Source organism: Halichoerus grypus, chromosome 15, assembly GCF_964656455.1.
Source record: "Halichoerus grypus chromosome 15, mHalGry1.hap1.1, whole genome shotgun sequence".
Taxonomy (NCBI): domain Eukaryota; kingdom Metazoa; phylum Chordata; class Mammalia; order Carnivora; family Phocidae; genus Halichoerus; species Halichoerus grypus.
Window position 1 is genome coordinate 60,785,138 of NC_135726.1, and position 18,319 is coordinate 60,803,456.

Genomic DNA, 18,319 nt, shown 5'->3' on the forward strand with positions numbered 1-18,319 from the left:
TTTTTAAAGATTTTATTTATTTGACAGAGAGAGACAGTGAGAGAGGGAACACAAGCAGGGGGAGTGGGAGAGGGAGAAGCAGGCTTCCCGCCGAGCAGGGAGTCCGATGCGGGGCTGGATCCCAGGACCCTGGGATCATGACCTGAGCAGAAGGCAGACGCCCAACAACTGAACCACCCAGGTGCCCCTATTAAAAGCTTTTTAATTTTTATTTTTAACTAATCTGTACACCCAACATGGGCTTGAACTCACAACCCCGAGATCAAGAGTTGCATGCTCTACCAAGTGAGCCAGCCAGGTGCCCCACCACAATCCAGTTTTAGAACATTATCCTTCACCTTCAAATTTCCTTTGTGCAGTCTGCATCCATTCCTGCTGCACCCTAGGAGTCACTGATCTGGTGTCTGGCTGCAGATGTAGAGTCCCCTCTGTGAAGACAGTTGAAGGACAGTAGACCTTAGTTTCTGGCAGGACATCCCCCGCTTCTGGATGGGCCCACTGGCTACTTCTTTCCCTCCCTCTAGCATTTCCTTTAGCTCCTGTGGATGAGAAGTTACCTCTAAAGACTTGCTGGGTTTCTGGCCAAACACTGGCTAGAACCTCTCGCAGAGTGTTGGATGGGTCCTGTTGTATCTCATGAAGGATCTCAGTGTTGCTGACTCTAATGTGGGTCAGACAGCCTGTCTGCTGCCCGCTTGTGTGCCCCCTCCCAGATGATCATATTCACACCACACCCGCTAGTCACCTCATAGTGTATACAATCAATAATCCTGACCTGCTCAGGAATATCATTATGGGTTGGGAAATGATATTTTCTGAATTCTAGAATTTAATTATCTAAGCAAGAACTGGGGCCATGTGTTCCCCTGAAATACAGTTCCCCTTGGGAAGGCAGGATCAGTGCTGAATTCCCAGAATGAGGGGCTGGCTTTAAAGTGACATTATACGGTGACAGATGAGCTTATTTTCCTGGCTTTCTCCTTTTTGAGAACCCTTAAGGATTCATTGTATGTCAGCCAATGACAATCACTATTTTTTCTGATGCTTGAATTGTATCATCAGGTTTAGTTTCTGTGTCCTTTTAACATGTTCCTGTCATTCTTTGAGCACTTTTTTTGTGGCATAGCAAGATGTTCCAGGCTCACCTGGGACTCTCCCTATTTAGTCTTGGAATCAGTCATTTCTCCCGGGAGCCCTGGTTCCTCTCTGCAGGAAAAGGGATGAAATTCTGGGCTGTGGATGTCTCCTGTCCTTTCCCTCCCTGCCCTCCCTGGGAGCCACAGATTCCCTTGGGAAGGAGGCAGATGGAAATGGTGAGGGCATCTCCTGAGCCCAGGACTGGGTTGGACTCCTACAGACGTGGGGCTATGGACAACTGCTATTCTCTGAGGATTGGTTTCCCCATCTGTGAAATGTGGACTTCAGTAGGCTGAAAAATGGCTCCCAAAGATATATACATCCTAATCCCTGGACCCTCGAAGTGTTACCTTATTAAAGAAAAGGATCTTTCCAATTGTAATGAAAGATCTTGAAATGGGGAAATTATCCTGAATTATTTGGGTGGGCTCCAAATGTAAAGTCACATGCACCCTTATAAGGGTGGGGCAGAGGGAAATTTGACAACTAGTTTGCTCAAGTTGCCATTACAAAGTACTATGGTTGAGTGGCTTAAACAACCAAAATTCACTTCTCACAGTTCTGGAGGCTGAGAAGTTCAAGATAAAGGTGCTGGCAAAGTAGGTGTCATTCTTAGGCCTTTTCTCTTGGCTTGTAGAAGGCCGCTGTATCACTGTGTGCTCACAAAACCTCTTTGTCACCACAGTGAGTTCTCTGCTGTCTCGTTTTTAAAAAACAAATTTTTTTAAAAGTAGGCTCCATGCCCATTGTGGAGCTTGAACTCAACAGCCCTGAGATCAAGAGTTGCATGCACTACAGACTGAGCCAGCCAGCACCCCTAAATTTTTGTTTTAAGCTACCAATTTTATCGTAATATGTTACAGTAGCCACAGGAAACCAATGGAGAAAACATAGTGATTTTATTTTATTCATTCATTTATTTATTTATTTTTAAAGATTTTATTTATTTATTTGACAGGGAGAGAGAGACAGCGAGAGAGGGAACACAGGCAGGGGGAGTGGGAGAGGGAGAAGCAGGCTCCCCACAGAGCAGGGAGCCCGATGCGGGGCTCGATCCCAGGACCCTGGGATCATGACCTGAGCCGAAGGCAGACGCTTAACCGACTGGGCCACCCAGGCACTCCAACATAGTGAGTTTAAAGGGCAAATGAAGGGCGCCTAGGTGGCTTGGGTTGTGGTCTCGGGATACTGGGATCGAGCCCCGCCTCAGGCTCCCTGCTCAGTGGGGAACCTGCTTCCCTCCCGAGCCCTGCTAATGCTCTCTCTCGCTATCTCTCTTTGAAATAAATAAAATCTTAAAAAAAAAAAGGGCAATTGAGAGGATCTAGTGCCTTCTCTGCCTGGCCTGCATGGATGCTTATCTTCTGCTTTCCATCTCCCACCCATCCATTACCCACCTGTGACCCTAGAAATGGGAATTACATCATGTCATCTTCTACTAAAACCTTCTATTAGATCCTCATTACAATTAAAAAAAAAACCTAGCCAAAAGACATGTATGGGGCAACGTCTGTGTTTATAACAGCACAAGCAGGAGGGAGACCCAAGTGCAGTTGAAAAGAGAATGTGTAAACAAACTGTAGGGTATGGGGCACCTGGGTGGCTCAGTCGTTAAGCGTCTGCCTTCGGCTCAGGTCATGATCCCAGGGTCCTGGGATCGAGCCCCGCATCAGACTCCCTGCTCAGCGGGAAGCCTGCTTCTCCCTCTCCCACTCCCCCTGCTTGTGTTCCCTCTTTTGCTGTGTCTCTCTCTGTCAAATAAATAAAATCTTTAAAAAGAAAATTAGGATGCTACTGTATATATCCTTTAAAAAAAAAAAACAAACCAAACTGTAGGGTATTTGTGTGATAAGGCCCTATACAACAAGGGCATAGAAGGAACCAAGGCCATACACAACCACACAAATGTGCACTCAGGAAAAGAAGCCAGACACTGACATGCAAACCTTGTGTTGTTCTACATACAGACCAGCAAAGCTTGTCTGTGGTGGAAGTCAGGATGGCAGTGGCTATGAGAGGCACAAAGGACTTCTGGGAGCCCGACACATTCCAGTTTTTGCTATGAGACTCATGGTGCTCACTGTAGGTATGATGTGTATGTTTTTCTCTCTGTATTACAAACCTTCATCAAAAGGTTAAAAAAGTTCATAGAAACAGACAGTGGATTAGTGGTTGCCAGGGGCTGGTGGGAGAGTGAAAGGGGAGTGAGTGCTAATGGATCCTGGGTTTCCTTTTTTATTTTATTTTTTTAAGATTATTTATTTATTTGACAGAGAGAGAGAGAGCACAAGCAGGGGGAGCAGCAGAGGGAGAGGGAGAAGCAGACTCCCCACCAAGCAGACGCCCAACCAACCGAACCACCCAGGCACCCCTATTTATTTATTTTAGAGAGAGAGAGGATGAGAGCATGAGTGGGACTGGTAGAGGGAGATGGAGAGAGAATCTTAAGTAGATTCCATGCTCAGCACAGAGCCCAACACCAGTCTCAATCTCAGGACCATGAGATCACGACCTGAGCTGAAACCAAATCGAACGCTTAACCAACTGTGACATCCAGATGCCCCCATTTTGTTTCTTTTTTGTCCTTTTGCACATTTACTGAGTGCCTACTATGGGGCAGGCCCTGGGTTAGGCAAAGTAGATGCAGCAGTGAGCACAATTTTGATTCTTTTTTTTTAAGATTTTATTTATTTATTTATTTATTTATTTATTTATTTATTTGAGAGAGAGAAACAGCATGAGAGGGGAGAGGGTCAGAGGGAAAAGCAGGCTCCCCGCTGAGCCAGGAGCCTGATGTGGGACTCGATCCCAGGATTCCGGGATCATGACCTGAGCCGAAGGCTGTTGCTTAACCAACTGAGCTACCCAGGCGCCCAAACAATTTTGATTCTCTCTACTTGAAATGTGAAGGAAGAGAAGGAACCAGCCAGAAAGCAGTGGGGAAGAACATTCTGGGTAGAAAGAACAGCAACTGCAGAGGCACTGAGGTAGGAACAACAAACAGGTTGGCTTGTGTGGCTGGAGCCAAGTGGTGAGGTCAGAGATCAGCAGGGACAGACCAGGGTTCTCATCAAAATCTGGTTTTTAGGGGCGCCTGGGTGGCTCAGTCGTTGGGCATCTGCCTTTGGCTCAGGTCATGATCCCAGGTTCCTGGGTTTGAGCCCCGCATCAGGCTCTCTGCTCAGCAGGAAGCCTGCTTCTCCCTCTCCCACTCCCCCTGCTTGTGTTCCCTCTCTCGCTGTTTCTCTCTGTCAAATAAATAATAAATAAAATCTTTTTTAAAAAAATCTGATTTTTATGTGTGTGTTAAAATACACAAAGCATAATCCATTTTGACTACAATTGGCTCTTGAACAACATGAGATTTAACTGTGTGGTCTACTTATATGTGAATTTTTTTTTTTTTAAAGATTTTATTTATTTATTTGACAGAGAGAGACACAGTGAGAGAGGGAACACAAGCAGGGGGAGTGGGAGAGAAGCAGGCTTCCCGCAGAGCTGGGAGCCCGATGCGGGGCTCGATCCCAGGACCCCGGGATCATGACCTGAACCGAAGGCAGACGCTTAACGACTGAGCCACCCAGGCGCCCCATGAATTTTTTTTTTTTTATAAATATGGTGTAGTACTGTAACTGTATTTTTTTCTTCCTTGTGATTTTTTTAAAAATATTTTTTTTATTTATTAGAGAGAGAGCTTGCAAGAGAGAGTATGAACGGGGGGAGGGGCAGAGGGAGAGGGAGAAGCAGACTCCCTGCTGAGCAGGGAGGCCCACGACCAACACAGGGATCATGACCTGAGCCACCCAGGCACCCCTAGAGATTTTAAGTAATCTCTATACCCCACTTGGGGCTCCAACTCACAACCATGAGATCAAGAGTAGCATGCTCTACCAACTGAGCCAGACAGGTGCCCCAAGGGTCAACTGTATTTTAAAATATACATGAGGCTCCTGGCTGGCTCAGTTGGTTGAGCATCTGACTCTTGATTTTGGCTTGGGTCATGGTCTCAGGGTGGTGAGATCAAGCCCCGAGTCAGGCTCCGTGTTGAGCGTGAAGCCTGCTTAGGAGTCTCTCTTCTTTTCCCTCTGCCCCTCCCTGCTTGCATTCTCTCTCTCTCTCTAAAAACAACAACAACAACAACAACAAATATACAATTCAGTGGCATTAAGTACATTCCTGATGTTGTACAACTATCACAACTGCCCAGTTCCCAAATGGAATCTGTGATGATGGAGAAAGGGATTGAAGTGAAGCAGCCACAAGACCTCCCCAGGAAGTGGCTTTGGTGGTGACACCTGAAGTTTCCAGGGAGAGCCAGGTGCAGGTGTTGAGTTTGGGGGAAAAGAGAGAGGGCTGCTGGCAGGTCGGTGCTCAAAAGAAGCAGTGGGTAGGCCATGGCTGGCCTGGGTGCAGTCTGAGTGACTCTTACACCTTGTTTTATCCCTTGAGTTCTGTCTGCAAGGTCATAATATAGACAGTTTCCAGTGGTCCAGGACTGGGAAGGGTAAGATGCTGAAAGGGTGAGCAAGGAGCACAGAGGATGAGAATAGAAGGTGCCACTGACTACTTGGTCTCGCCTACTGAGGGTACAGAGCCAAGATGTACCCATGTCCTGCCATACACATCTGAGCAAGATTTCTGCCTTGGTCTTGCCCACCTGGATGCCTACTCTCTCTCCACCTGTCCTGGGGTGCCCCCTTGTGCTTCTCTTAGTCTGCCTGAGCCTGGTTCCCAGTTGATTTCCTCCCCCCAATGTTGTCCTGGCAGTTCCGGAAGACTTGATGCAGACATTTGGTGAATGGAACTGGCAGTGGCCTGGTACCTGGTAAGTAAGATGGTAGAGGGAATCTTCAAGGCCTACTGCTGGCACCTGGTTATACCCTGACTGTGTGGCTGCCATATACTGGGACAGAAAGTACTGGGCCCAGGAGGAAGGAGGTACTGTTTAGAGAGAAAAGCATGAGCCGCTGAAACCACAGGGTCAGTTGCTAGTCTATTGAAGGGCCCATAACCAGGGGCAATCTGGAGGACCCATCCCAACCTAGCTGCTGAGCAACCTCTAGGCTCCCTCCAGCTATCTGACACCCCTCACTTCACTGCTCTCTCGGTGCCTGGTCAGGCCCTCTGCAGTTGTTCACCCTGACCCACAGGCGTTTGGAGGTAGTCCTCCGGGAGAGTCCACTCCTACAGTCTTTACCATCACCTTATTTTGACCCTAGTGTCTGCCCCAGAGGTTTGGGTAGGTATGTTAGTTCCTTTGCCCCCTCGCCTGTGATCTGGGGCACAGGGAGGGGTGGGGTTGTGGAAAATGCTCAGCAACTATCACTAATGGATGCCACACCTCACCCCATGCACTAGCAACTTTCCTGCCCACTTACCAGAGAAAGGAAGCAAGGGTCTGAGGCCAGGGCCTTGGGGGAGCAGCATGAGGGGGCGGGCCACTCAACGGTGGGGCGTGGCCCCGCAGACCCCGTGGGTGGGTTGGGCGGGGAGAGGCCGGCCTCGACTCCGCGGGCGGGGCGGGCCCCCGGTTTTGGGGGCTGCGGCGGGGCTGGAACAAAGGCTGGCGCAGAGACAAAGCCCCACGGGCCCCCAGCCCCCTTCGGGAACAAAGGCCACACCCCGCCCAGGGGGGCCAGACGCGCCTCCACCGCCCCTACGCGTGGGCGCACGGCTCAGCCCACAGGTTTTATGTTTGGATCCAGAGACGCGGAGTAGGGTCTTGGGGCCAGACTCGCCAGCCAGCATGCTCTAAGCATCCTCTCAAAAGCTGACCCCCCCCCCACTGTCCCCTTTAGCCTTGTCCTGAACTAGAGATCTCAGCACCAAGGAGCCCTGCAAAAGGGGCCAAGGCCCACCCCAAGGACCAGCCGCGAGGCACGCTTCCCTCGGGCTTTCTTCGTGCCTAGTGTCCTCAGACGCGATCCCCTCCCAGACTCCGCTCCCACCTCAAACAGGATCAAACAGGAGCTGTCCGCCTCCGCCGTAGGCCCTGCTTCCCAGCCGGGACAGGCCTGCTCTCTCGGCCCTCCCCCCCCCACCGACCCTGCCCAGCCCCCAGGCTTCTCGCCGGACTCTGCTTCCCTCTCAGGATTCCCACAAAAAGGCCGTTTCTCTCAGGACGCCCCCACCGCTCACAGGCCTCGTTCTCCCCATCTGACAGGATTCCCCCCAGACATTCGGCTTCCTCCCTCAGACAGGACTCCCCCGCCCCCCGCCCAGATCCCGCCTCCAAGTGAGGCCGATTCCTCTCTTCACGGATCTTGCTTCCTCCCTCAGATAGGATTCTCCCTACAGATTCTGCTTTCTTCTCCGACGGGATTCACGTCCCCCTCCCCACCCCGCGCCCCGACCCTGCCTCCTTCCCTAGAATTGACCCACTGTTGACGTTCATTCAGTTCGCCCACCCGGAAGAGCATCCAAGTCAGCGCCGCGGCTGCCTAAAAGATGGGAAGGGGTCGTTTGTGGGGCAGCAGGACTCGCTGCTCTGGAGCCCCTTGGAATTTATTTGCTTTAGGCAGGTTTCAGTGTTTGTCTTGTTAAACAATAAAACGGTTAAAACCCCAAAGTCAGCCACTTGGGTCAGAAGGGGACGTCCTCCTGGGACGGGGACCCTGCGCCTCTCTCTCCGGACCCAGCGTCTCTCCCCGGCGCAGGCAGACGCCGTGCCCAGAGGCGTCTCCGGCCTTGGCCTAAGGGGCGGGGATTGAGGTGGTGGCCCGGACTGCCAACCCGCCTGCGCAGTACGGCGGCCAGGGGCTGGGGCCTGAGGGCGAGCGCGAGCTAGTAAAGGTGCGCGCGCCCCGCCCGCGTACAATGTTGCGGCGGTGATGTCAATAGCCCCGCCCCTGCCGCACAGGCGGCGCCGAGGCGGTGTCGGCGGAGGTAGGAAGACCCGGTTCAGGCGCGTGCGTACTCGCGGCCTCGCCCGGGGCGCTCGGCCCGGGCCCCGCCCCCGGGCGCAAGACGCCCAGCGCGCTTGCGCGGCGGCGTCGGCGCCAGTTATTTCTGTCCCGCCCCCCGGCCGCGGCTCTTTCTGCGAGCGGGCGCGCGGGCGAGCGGTTGTTCGCGTGGCGCGTGGCGCGGTGTCTGGGCGGCCTTTGAAGAGGAAGCGCGGTCGTCGTCGGCGGGAGGCTAGCAGGCGGCGGCCGGCCGGGCTTCGACAGCGCCCCCCGCGCAGCGGGCGGTAGCCCAGGCGGCGCGTGGCGGCGCTCGGCCTCGCGGCGGCGGCGGCGGCCCAGCCGTTGGCGGCGAGTGCGTCTGCGTCTGCGCCTGCGCGGCGGGCCCCGCGCCCCTCCTCCCCCCTGGGCGCCCCCGGCGGCGTGTGAATGGCGGCCTCGGCGGCGGCGGCCTCCGCGGCGGCGGCGGCGGCGGCCGCCTCGGGCAGCCCGGGCCCGGGCGAGGGCTCTGCTGGCGGCGAAAAGCGCGCCGCCGCCTCGTCGGCCGCGGCCTCGGCCTCGGCCTCGGCCTCGGCCTCGTCGCCCGCGGGGGGCGGCGGCGAGGCGCTGGAGCTGCTGGAGCACTGCGGTGTGTGCCGGGAGCGCCTGCGCCCCGAGAGGGAGCCTCGCTTGTTACCTTGCCTGCACTCGGCTTGCAGTGCCTGCCTCGGGCCCCCGGCGCCCGCCGCCGCCAACAGCTCGGGGGATGGCGGCGCGGCGGGCGACGGCGCCGGTGAGTACGGTCGGGCCGGGGCGGCCCATCCCCCCACCCTTTGATCCCGACTCGGCGTGGGTATTGGGGGTCCGTTCCCAGCATGGCGATGGTGGGGGATCGCCTGAGCGAGACGGATAGGCACCCGGATAGTGCGTGGCCGGATCGGGTATGGGCAGTGGGTTCTGGGCTGGGCGCTGAGATGGGGTGTCCGCTTCAAGTGCGATCAAAGAAGGGTTGGGGTTCCTGCTTCCTAATGAGAGGATCTGGCCCTCTTTGGGATGAAGGTTGGGCTCAGTCGGGGGATGGGTTATAGCTTGGAGGTGAACTTGCAACAGTCTTACTTTTTTTGTTTGTTTTTGGCAGTGGTGGACTGTCCGGTGTGCAAGCAGCAATGCTTCTCCAAAGACATTGTGGAGAATTACTTTATGCGTGACAGTGGCAGCAAGGCTGCCACAGACTCGCAGGATGCAAATCAGGTACGTCCTGCCCCAGCCACCCCTAAGAAGCCTCGGGACACGGTACTAGTTCCAGACTTTATTCTTCTCACACTACAAGGCTCTGGGCAGACTGTAGACACTAGGGAAAGGCTACACTTTGCTTTAGGTTGTGTTATTTGGGGTGCAGATGTGGACCTGTCTGGCGGTTTTGTCTCTTCTTACTCTGCCTTTGCCCATCAGTGCTGCACTAGCTGTGAGGATAATGCCCCTGCCACCAGCTACTGTGTGGAGTGCTCTGAGCCGCTGTGTGAGACGTGTGTGGAGGCACACCAGCGGGTGAAGTACACGAAGGACCACACCGTGCGCTCCACTGGTATGCAAGGCAGAGGGGAGAGCCTTGGCTATCTGTCGTTTGTCCTCCGTTGTTCATGGTGCTAGTTACAAATGATGGATGGGTCCAGGGAAGCTTTTTTGGAGGGTACCACCTGAAGGGTCTGAGGGCAGAACTTAGAAATGGGGAGTCTGGGGCTCAGGTGTGTAGTCTCTGTGGGTCCAGGTGGGAGGGAAAAGGCCATAGGGTGGGGGTGCACTGAGGGTTCAGGCAAGACACCCCCCCCCCACACACAAAGACATACACACAGGTGATAAGCCCCAGTAGTGGAGGGGCGGGCCTGGGTTCCCTGGCAACTTGGTTAAGGCTCTGTAGGAGAAAATGAGGCCTCTGGACCACTGTGTTGATAACTGGCAAGGGCCCTCAAGGCCATCACGGAGAGTGAGTCTTAGAAGTGTTTTAACTTTGGGTCTTACGTGTTTTAAAGTTCAGCTCAGGTTGGTATTTGCAGACTTTTCTGTAAGTGCTGGTGGTGGCACAGAAAAGAGCTTGGGAGTTTTCTGAGTTTATCCTGGTTTTAGTTCCAGAACACTCTATGAGTGTCCTTTTGGTAGTTAAACTGTTGCTTTTCAGTCCTAGAGGATAGCATTGGCAGGAAGATAAGGATGGAGGTGGTAGCTGTGGGGGCATGAGGAATCAGGAACAAAGGGCAGGGATTTGTAGGAGGTCCTGGGTTCAGGCACAGGGCAGAGTGCAGGAGGGGGGCGATATTGGAGGACCCATGGTCTGGCTGATTTGCGTCTCAGTCATAGGTCTTGGGCTGGGACGGTGTAGCCAGGATGTACTTGGGATTGGGTAGGAAAGAGGGATAGATGGTCTCAAGCAGCTTTGTAACGGTGACAGGTTGGGGGCGGGGTGGTGTATTGGTCTTTGGGCGGTATTACTGTAAGTACCAGAACTCTCCCCTCAGAGAGAGGAGATCTGACACCTTTATGAGGATTTTGGTCTGACATTTCACGTTTCCTATCCTCAGAAGGCTTTGCAAAGCCTGGATCCCTTGTAGGCCTTTGGGTGGTAAGAGGTCTGTGAACTTCTCTTATTCAAGAGAGGGGAGGTCACCAAGGCGTGGCTTCTGAGGAAGCTGTGCTTGAACAGTATCTCTAGTCCCTGATTTGCTTTCCCTCTGTGCCAGCGAGCAAACGTTCTTTGTGCTTGGATGCCGCAATAGCCAGAGTTCCCTTCTCTGCTGGACAGAACCTGCTGCGAGTGGAGGAGGAATCGAGCCCAGTGGGGGTTTTCAAGGTGGAGGAGCTCTTCTGAGTGTCCACCTGGGGAAGGTTCTAGTAGACAGAACAGCAAGTGGGAGGTCTCTGCCAAAGTCTTGAGACTTTGTTATCCAGGTCACAAGCTGATAGGAGGGAGTCGTTGTCTGGGTCAGGCTTGGGGCAGAGTATTTTGAAAGGAAGGGTTTGGTCTTAAAGGCCCGTGCTTTTTCCTGGACATTGCTGCAGGGCCCTTGAGTTTTCCTAGCAGACAGCCCAGGCTTGCAGGACAGGCAGGAAATGAGGCCTCAAGTTCTGTTTACTACTTGAGGTGGAGATAGCTGAGGATGAGCTTCAGACTCACGGTTTCTATTCCTCAGGGCCAGCCAAGTCAAGAGATGGTGAGCGTACAGTGTACTGCAACGTGCACAAGCATGAGCCCCTCGTGCTGTTCTGCGAGAGCTGTGACACCCTCACCTGCCGGGACTGCCAGCTCAACGCCCATAAGGACCACCAGTGAGTACTGAGGATGCTGGTGGGTGCTGCCTGTTCGTTCCCATGTTCAGCACCCAGGCCCACTTTTGTCTGCTCTCAGATATCAGTTCCTGGAAGATGCAGTGAGGAACCAGCGCAAGCTCCTGGCCTCGCTGGTGAAGCGCCTCGGGGACAAGCATGCAACGCTGCAGAAGAACACCAAGGAGGTTCGCAGCTCGTAAGTGTGGAAGCCAGGGCCATAGTTGGGGGCAGTCCTGGGGGAGCATGTTCCTGACCTGATTCACCCTGCCCCCCTCCTCCAGGATCCGCCAGGTGTCTGATGTACAGAAGCGTGTGCAGGTGGATGTTAAGATGGCCATCTTGCAGATCATGAAGGAACTGAACAAGCGGGGCCGTGTGCTGGTCAACGATGCCCAGGTACACCCTGTTTGGGTGGGGAATGGATTCTGGGTCCCATCTGCTGGCTGCAGACCCCATCTATGGTGGGAGGGTCTTGGGGACTGGCATCCTCTGCCTGGCTATTGATGCCATCCTTGCTGTCTGCTTTTCTTCATTGCTTTCTCCGCTCTACCTGCAGAAGGTGACTGAAGGGCAGCAGGAGCGCCTGGAGCGACAACACTGGACCATGACCAAGATCCAGAAGCACCAGGAACATATCCTGCGCTTTGCCTCATGGGCTCTGGAGAGTGACAACAACACGGCCCTGCTGCTCTCCAAGAAGCTGGTGTGTGCTGGTGGGCACCCAGGTGGTGGGTTCCAGGCAGGTGCTGCTCAGCACCCTGCAGCCTTGTTTGTTTTCTGTGTGTTCATGTACTACTCCATCTCCAGATCTACTTTCAGCTGCATCGGGCCCTCAAGATGATTGTGGACCCTGTGGAGCCACATGGCGAGATGAAGTTCCAGTGGGACCTCAATGCCTGGACCAAGAGTGCAGAGGCTTTTGGTGTGTTCTTTTTTTATCCTGCTGCATATTGCTACTATTCCAGACCCTGGGTCATCTCAGGCTGATTTTACTTCGTTTTTGCAGGCAAGATCGTGGCAGAGCGTCCTGGCACCAACTCAACAGGCCCTACGTCCATGGCCCCTCCTCGGGCTCCAGGGCCCTTGAGCAAGCAGGGCTCTGGCAGCAGCCAGGTGAGCGGGGGGGCGGAGGAACCTTGGTACGGAGCGGGGGGGGGGGGGGCACGGGGTCCTATGGGACACCTGCCCACTGAGGACCACCTGCTTTGCCCACAGCCCATGGAGGTGCAGGAAGGCTATGGCTTTGGCTCAGGTGAGTGCCTTGTAGGTGGGAGAGCTTCAGTGCTCTAGGTTTATCCCTAACTTGCTGTCTCTTTTTATGTTTTCCAAGCAGACGATCCTTACTCGAGTGCAGAGCCCCATGTGTCAGGTGTGAAGCGGTGAGTTTGGCTATCCTTGGGTGGAGCCAGGTGGGATTAGGGATGGGTGTGCTGACCCTGTGCTGCACCCGCACCCACAGGTCCCGCTCAGGTGAGGGCGAGGTGAGTGGCCTCATGCGCAAGGTGCCACGGGTGAGCCTCGAGCGCTTGGACCTGGATCTCACGGCTGATAGTCAGCCACCAGTTTTCAAGGTCTTCCCAGGCAGCACCACTGAGGATTATAATCTCATCGTCATCGAGCGTGGTGCTGCAGCTGCTGCGGCTGGACAGCCTGGGACTGCTCCACCCGGGGCCCCTGGGGCCCCGCCTCTGCCTGGTATGGCCATAGTCAAGGTGAGCCTGCCTCAGGTGATTGTGAGTGGGAGACGGAACACCCAGATCTGCACCCTGCTGAGCACCTTATTACCTTGTTACCTCCTTGCAGGAAGAAGAGACAGAGGCTGCCATCGGAGCCCCGCCTGCTGCCACTGAGGGCCCTGAGACCAAGCCTGTGCTGATGGCCCTGGCGGAGGGCCCTGGTGCTGAGGGCCCACGCCTGGCCTCACCCAGTGGCAGCACCAGTTCAGGTCTGGAGGTGGTGGCTCCAGAGGGCAGTTCAGCCCCAGCAGGTGGCCCGGGTGCCCTGGATGACAGTGCCACCATCTGCCGTGTCTGCCAGAAGCCAGGCGATCTGGTCATGTGCAACCAGTGCGAGTTCTGCTTCCACCTGGACTGCCACCTGCCTGCCCTGCAGGATGTGCCAGGGTGCGAGGCTTGTGTGGGGTCTGTGCAGGGTGGAGGGCTGGGCCAGGTTCTTTGCAGCTCCTCATTCTCCTTCCATCCAGGGAGGAGTGGAGTTGCTCTCTTTGCCATGTGCTACCCGATCTGAAAGAGGAGGATGGCAGCCTGAGCCTGGATGGTGGTGATAGCACTGGTGTGGTGGCCAAGCTCTCGCCAGCCAACCAGCAGGTGAGGGTGGGGGCCCACTCCCTTAGGAGTTTGCTCAGCAGCCCTACCCCTCCCTCTGTGGCTCTGATGTCCCCTGTCCTGTCCATAGAAGTGTGAGCGTGTTTTGCTGGCCCTGTTCTGTCATGAGCCCTGCCGGCCCCTGCACCAGCTGGCTACTGACTCCACTTTCTCCCTGGTGAGTCTTGGGACCTAAAGGGAGGGTATGGGGAGAGAGTGCCTGGCCTCATCTTTAGCTTGTGGCTTTTGTCTACAGGATCAGCCTGGCGGCACCCTGGACCTAACCCTGATCCGTGCCCGTCTCCAGGAGAAGTTGTCGCCCCCCTATAGTTCCCCCCAGGAGTTTGCCCAGGATGTGGGCCGCATGTTTAAGCAGTTCAACAAGCTGACAGAGGTGAGCCTGGGGGGAATGGGGTTGGGGGCAGGGCGAGGGGAGGTGGGAGGAGTGAGAGCTAGGACCCACCCACTGCTATCTGCCCGGCTTAGGACAAGGCAGACGTGCAGTCCATCATCGGCCTGCAGCGCTTCTTTGAGACTCGCATGAACGAGGCCTTTGGTGACACCAAGTTCTCAGCTGTGCTGGTGGAGCCCCCGCCGCTGAGCCTGCCCGGTGCTGGCCTGAGTGCCCAGGAGCTATCCAGTGGTCCTGGTGATGGCCCTTGAGCCCGTGGCCTCTCGGGCCAACCCGGCCTGACTCTGTTCTCTGTCCTGTCAAATCCCCCCCACCCCCCCAACCTCCCCCTCTGGTGGCCTGGCTCCTACTTCTTGGTGGCCCCATCCCCCAGTCCCTCACGATATGGTTTTTACTTATGTGGATTTAATAAAAACTTCACCAGTTCCTCAGGCCTTTTTTGGGGCTGTGGAGGGGGGGGGGCAGTGGTCCTGGGGCCGGTCTCTGCAATTCCCTCACCGTGCCCTGGTGGATGGAGTAGGTGTGGGGCACTCGTCTTCAGCTATTTTCGTGTCCAGGGAGTAGGGAAGAGCATCCCTCCTGGCCCTTCCAATGCAGAGAGTGCCTCAGATGGATGGGAGGGTCACATGGTGCACATGCTGGCTGGAGGGTTTTGGGTGCCCCTGTAGGTGGTAATGCCCAGGCTGCTCTGGGCAGGCAGGGTGTAGCCCCAGATACATGCTGCATGGTGGCCATTCTTCCTGAGTACTTCCAGGACTCAGGTGTAACCATTTCTCATAATCAGATGGCACCACAGTGGGCTGGGTGGGCTGAGGATCCCTGGCAGATGAGCCCAGACTTCAGGGTATCTGGGAAGCCTGTGGTCTTGGAGGTGATAGGCACTAGAGGCCAAGGCACTGAGCTAAGGCACTGGAGGCTTTGGGAAGGGTGCTGAAGCAGAGCACACAGATGACCTTAAGCTCCCAAACCCTGAACGTCCTGGAGAGACAACCTGTCAACTCCCACCACAAACTGGGAAGCAATCCAGCCTTCCTTATCCTACACCCCAGTGGATCTGGCACTTGGTCTTCTGCCATGCATGTCAGTTGCCCTTTTACCAAGCCCTGTATGTGACCTGTGCCAAGGGACCCCAACCTGGCCCACATCAGGCCAGTCAACACAGGCCTAGGAACCATTGTCCAATCTTTTATTACAGAAGAAGTACAGTGAAACTGCTGGGCATCCACTGCCCACCTCCCACCCAGGGTGGTATAGGGCAATCAGTCCCTCCGCAGATTCTTGAGCCGCTCCTCCAGGTCTGCGTCTGCATCTACTAGGGCTGAAGCTGCTGCCTCTGCTTTCTTCCCACTGGCAGCCACACTGAGTGAGCCTCCGGTGGAGGGGAGGTCTACAGAGAGAGAGAGGGTTAGGAGAGTTCCTGTAGAAAAGAATAATACTGGGAGCAGGGGGGTCAGGGGTTGTGTCTGGACTGTTCGGTGGGACAGGGCCCAAAGTTTGGTGCACTCACTTGACAGCTCGTCTGTCAGGCTCAATCCCAGCTCATCCAGGACCTGGGACACAACAGCGTCACTTGGGAAGAGAGAAGACCTTTGTGAGGGCCAGGCATGTGCATCCATCCCCATCCTCCCCAAACCTGGTGTCCCCTAACCTTTCTTCTTCATCTTCCTCATCACCCATGGCATCATCAATGGCATCGTTCATCATCTCCTCCTTCATGTCCATGATCTCGGCCTGCCGCTCAAATTCCATCATGATCTTCTGGATCTGAGGCAACTTCAGCTGGAAGTGGGGTGTGGGGAGGGTTAGTTGGGGGTTAGTTGTGGGGGAGGGTGGGGGAATAGGAGAGGCGCACCTGTCTGTTCATGGTGCCCATGGCCTTGGTGACCCCTTTCATAGCTTGCGCCATTGAGTTGTTAGACTTCAGTGTCTGGATCTTCAGGGACACAGCCTGGATGTTGGCCCGCATCAACACAAATTTGCGCACATAACGCCGAGTGCGCACCAGGTCTTTTGCCATGATACGCACAGCATCCTGAGGAGTGGACAAACGTGACAGGGAGTGGGCCAAGGGAACATGCTTGCTCCCATTGCACCATTCCAGCTGATGCTTTCAGAGATTTACATGTGGTCACTGCCCCCTCCCTCCTCCCAACCTCATCTTCATGCGTCTTGGGTCACCACTCCACCGGTTCCTTTGTACACTTACCTCTCTCACCCGTAGACTCTGGAAGGAAGGCTGGGCTCACTCTATATAGGGACCCTTTTTCCTCCATATCTAAAGTCACACTCCCTTGACTTACAGTACCTATTCCTGAATTTCTATCCTGGCTGAAAAGTTTCTTTCCTTCTATCTCACAAAGGCTCATACCTCAAGCACTTTATCCCAAATATAAATCTATCCATAGCTCAGCTTTCGACTTCCCTGAACGTCTTCCTTGCCTTGCCTATCCTGGGAAACGGAACCTCTTCAACTCAGCTGCTCAGGTTCAAACTCTGTCACCTGTCACAGGCTCTGCTCCCTACTGGTTCAGACTGTCTCCATTTCTTTTACTGATCTTCTTGCATTAAATCCTTTGACTCAGCTCCCACTGTAGCCCATGATTTCAACTGGTGTGGCCTACTGTCTACTCTGAGCTCACCTATCACTCCCTCATGGAACATTTGCTGCCTCATCTGTTTGACATGTTGTGGTTGCTTAGATCGTCACAGGCTCATCCTCTTCATTACTCAAGGTTTGTGGCTCTGATATCACCTGGGAGACAGCCTTTCTGGATACCCAAAATAGGGAAGCCCCGCTCACCCTTAATTTCTCTCAGAGCACCTGTTGGTGTCCTGTCACGCTCCACCGTTCTAGCAGTGCCTGACCAAACCACAGCACCTAACCCTGTGTCCCAGCCTGTGCCCAACTGAGCTCACCATCTGGCCCTGCTTGGCCATCTTCTTGATGTCTGCGATGATTTTCTTCTCCTGGGTCTCTAGCTTCTGTCGCTCACGGTCCAACTCTCGCATGGCACGGTTCAGGGCTCGCTGGTTCTGCCTCAGCAACTCCTCTGGTGTCTTCCGGCGCCCAAACAACAAATCCATGGTAGCAGGAGCCCACCAGTGGGCCTGTGACAAGTGTGAAGCCTAGGTGCAAAGTGGTGTGGGCCCCAGAGAAAGGGCAAGAAGCAGAGCCAGGGTCACAACGTGTATGGAAGTGGGTAGTTGCGGGGGCTTGCAAAATGCAGAGGGGTAAGCAGGGAGAGGAAGCATTAATGGAAGGCCAAAACCTAGCCTGGAACACTGAAGGAGCTCCATGGGTACAAGTGGGGTCAGCAAGATCTGAAAGTCATCCACAACATACCCACCCCAGCCCTTCATCATAGTGCCCCAAAGGAGGTTCAAGGCTTCAGCCTCTCTCCAGACCATAGTGAGGCCTCGGAGTCTGATGGACTGAGAAGGGAAGTGGTTGTGTGAGGATGCACTGGGGCATGTGGACCCTGAGCGCCAAGGACAGGGTAACTGTGGGGGCCTGCCTGCCAAGAACAAAGTGGATATAGGGATTCTGAAGCTGACAACCTACGAATTAGCATTCGGATTGGCGGGGGAGGGGGGGGGGCCTGAACGGGGAGGGAACCTGGGTGCGAACAATATGGTTGTGAGGAGTTGGGGCACCCGGCACACTAAAGACATGATGGATGCTGGTGAGCTCTGAGGATCTGGAAAAAACGGGTCCGTGGGGACCCCTGTACACCCGGAACGGGATGATGGGCGATGGGGCGCCTTGTTCAGGGCAACCTGGGTGGCGTTGGGAGGCCCGCACACCGAGAACAAGGTGGTTCGATGATGGGGCTACGATCCCGTGGACGGGCGAGGCAGTCGACACCCCGGCGAAGAGACCCTCGTATGCCGTCGCCCACGCACCCACCCGGGACCCGCGGCCCAGCAGGGGCCACTCACCGGAGCTGGGACGGGAATCCGCTTCCGCTTCCGGGTTACGCTCCTCTCACTCGGCTCTCAGGCGCACCCACCAACGATAGCTCCTCGGTTCTTTCTGCCGTCGCCGCCGTTTCCGGAAGAAATGGTCTGACGTCACACGCCCCACCGGCACCCGGAACGATGGGCGGGGACAAGAGCGCGCGTGCGCGAGCAGGCCGGCATCCAGGCGCATGCGCACAAGCTTTCGTCTCTCTGGGGCCTGCCTGAGGGTGTTCCATAGGTTCCAGCCGAGCCAGGCCTGGAATCCCAGTCCCCATTGGGTTGGTGCA

The 18,319-nt window shown here is 55.1% G+C and overlaps 2 protein-coding genes across 4 annotated transcripts; one reads left to right on the forward strand and one right to left on the reverse strand.

Moving 5' to 3' along the window:
- The first annotated feature begins 3,105 nt into the window (after nucleotides 1-3,105).
- On the forward strand, nucleotides 3,106-14,498 carry TRIM28 (tripartite motif containing 28). Of its 3 annotated transcripts, XM_078062876.1 has the most exons (18): nucleotides 3,106-3,223; nucleotides 5,905-5,962; nucleotides 9,154-9,266; nucleotides 9,468-9,600; nucleotides 11,201-11,336; nucleotides 11,416-11,532; nucleotides 11,618-11,732; nucleotides 11,893-12,039; nucleotides 12,144-12,258; nucleotides 12,343-12,449; nucleotides 12,552-12,588; nucleotides 12,667-12,715; nucleotides 12,796-13,048; nucleotides 13,140-13,459; nucleotides 13,540-13,663; nucleotides 13,752-13,838; nucleotides 13,917-14,054; nucleotides 14,147-14,498. In XM_078062876.1, exons 3-18 carry the CDS (start codon nucleotides 9,216-9,218, stop codon nucleotides 14,321-14,323), a joined length of 2,106 nt encoding a protein of 701 aa, XP_077919002.1. In that variant the 5' UTR covers nucleotides 3,106-3,223; nucleotides 5,905-5,962; nucleotides 9,154-9,215; the 3' UTR covers nucleotides 14,324-14,498. The 3 variants fall into 3 exon arrangements, with proteins under 3 accessions (XP_077919002.1, XP_035929212.2, XP_077919001.1); XM_036073319.2 differs by lacking the exons at nucleotides 3,106-3,223; nucleotides 5,905-5,962 and adding an exon at nucleotides 8,163-8,808; XM_078062875.1 differs by lacking the exons at nucleotides 3,106-3,223; nucleotides 5,905-5,962 and adding an exon at nucleotides 8,163-8,808 and having other exon boundaries at nucleotides 12,670-12,715.
- A 743-nt stretch (nucleotides 14,499-15,241) lies between these two features.
- Nucleotides 15,242-18,279, reverse strand: CHMP2A (charged multivesicular body protein 2A). Its single transcript, XM_036079462.2, has 6 exons — nucleotides 18,012-18,279; nucleotides 16,989-17,198; nucleotides 15,925-16,104; nucleotides 15,721-15,851; nucleotides 15,580-15,641; nucleotides 15,242-15,459 (listed from the first exon to the last, which is right to left on the reverse strand). Exons 2-6 carry the CDS (start codon nucleotides 17,154-17,156, stop codon nucleotides 15,332-15,334), a joined length of 669 nt encoding a protein of 222 aa, XP_035935355.1. The 5' UTR covers nucleotides 17,157-17,198; nucleotides 18,012-18,279; the 3' UTR covers nucleotides 15,242-15,331.
- Nucleotides 18,280-18,319: the final 40 nt, after the last annotated feature.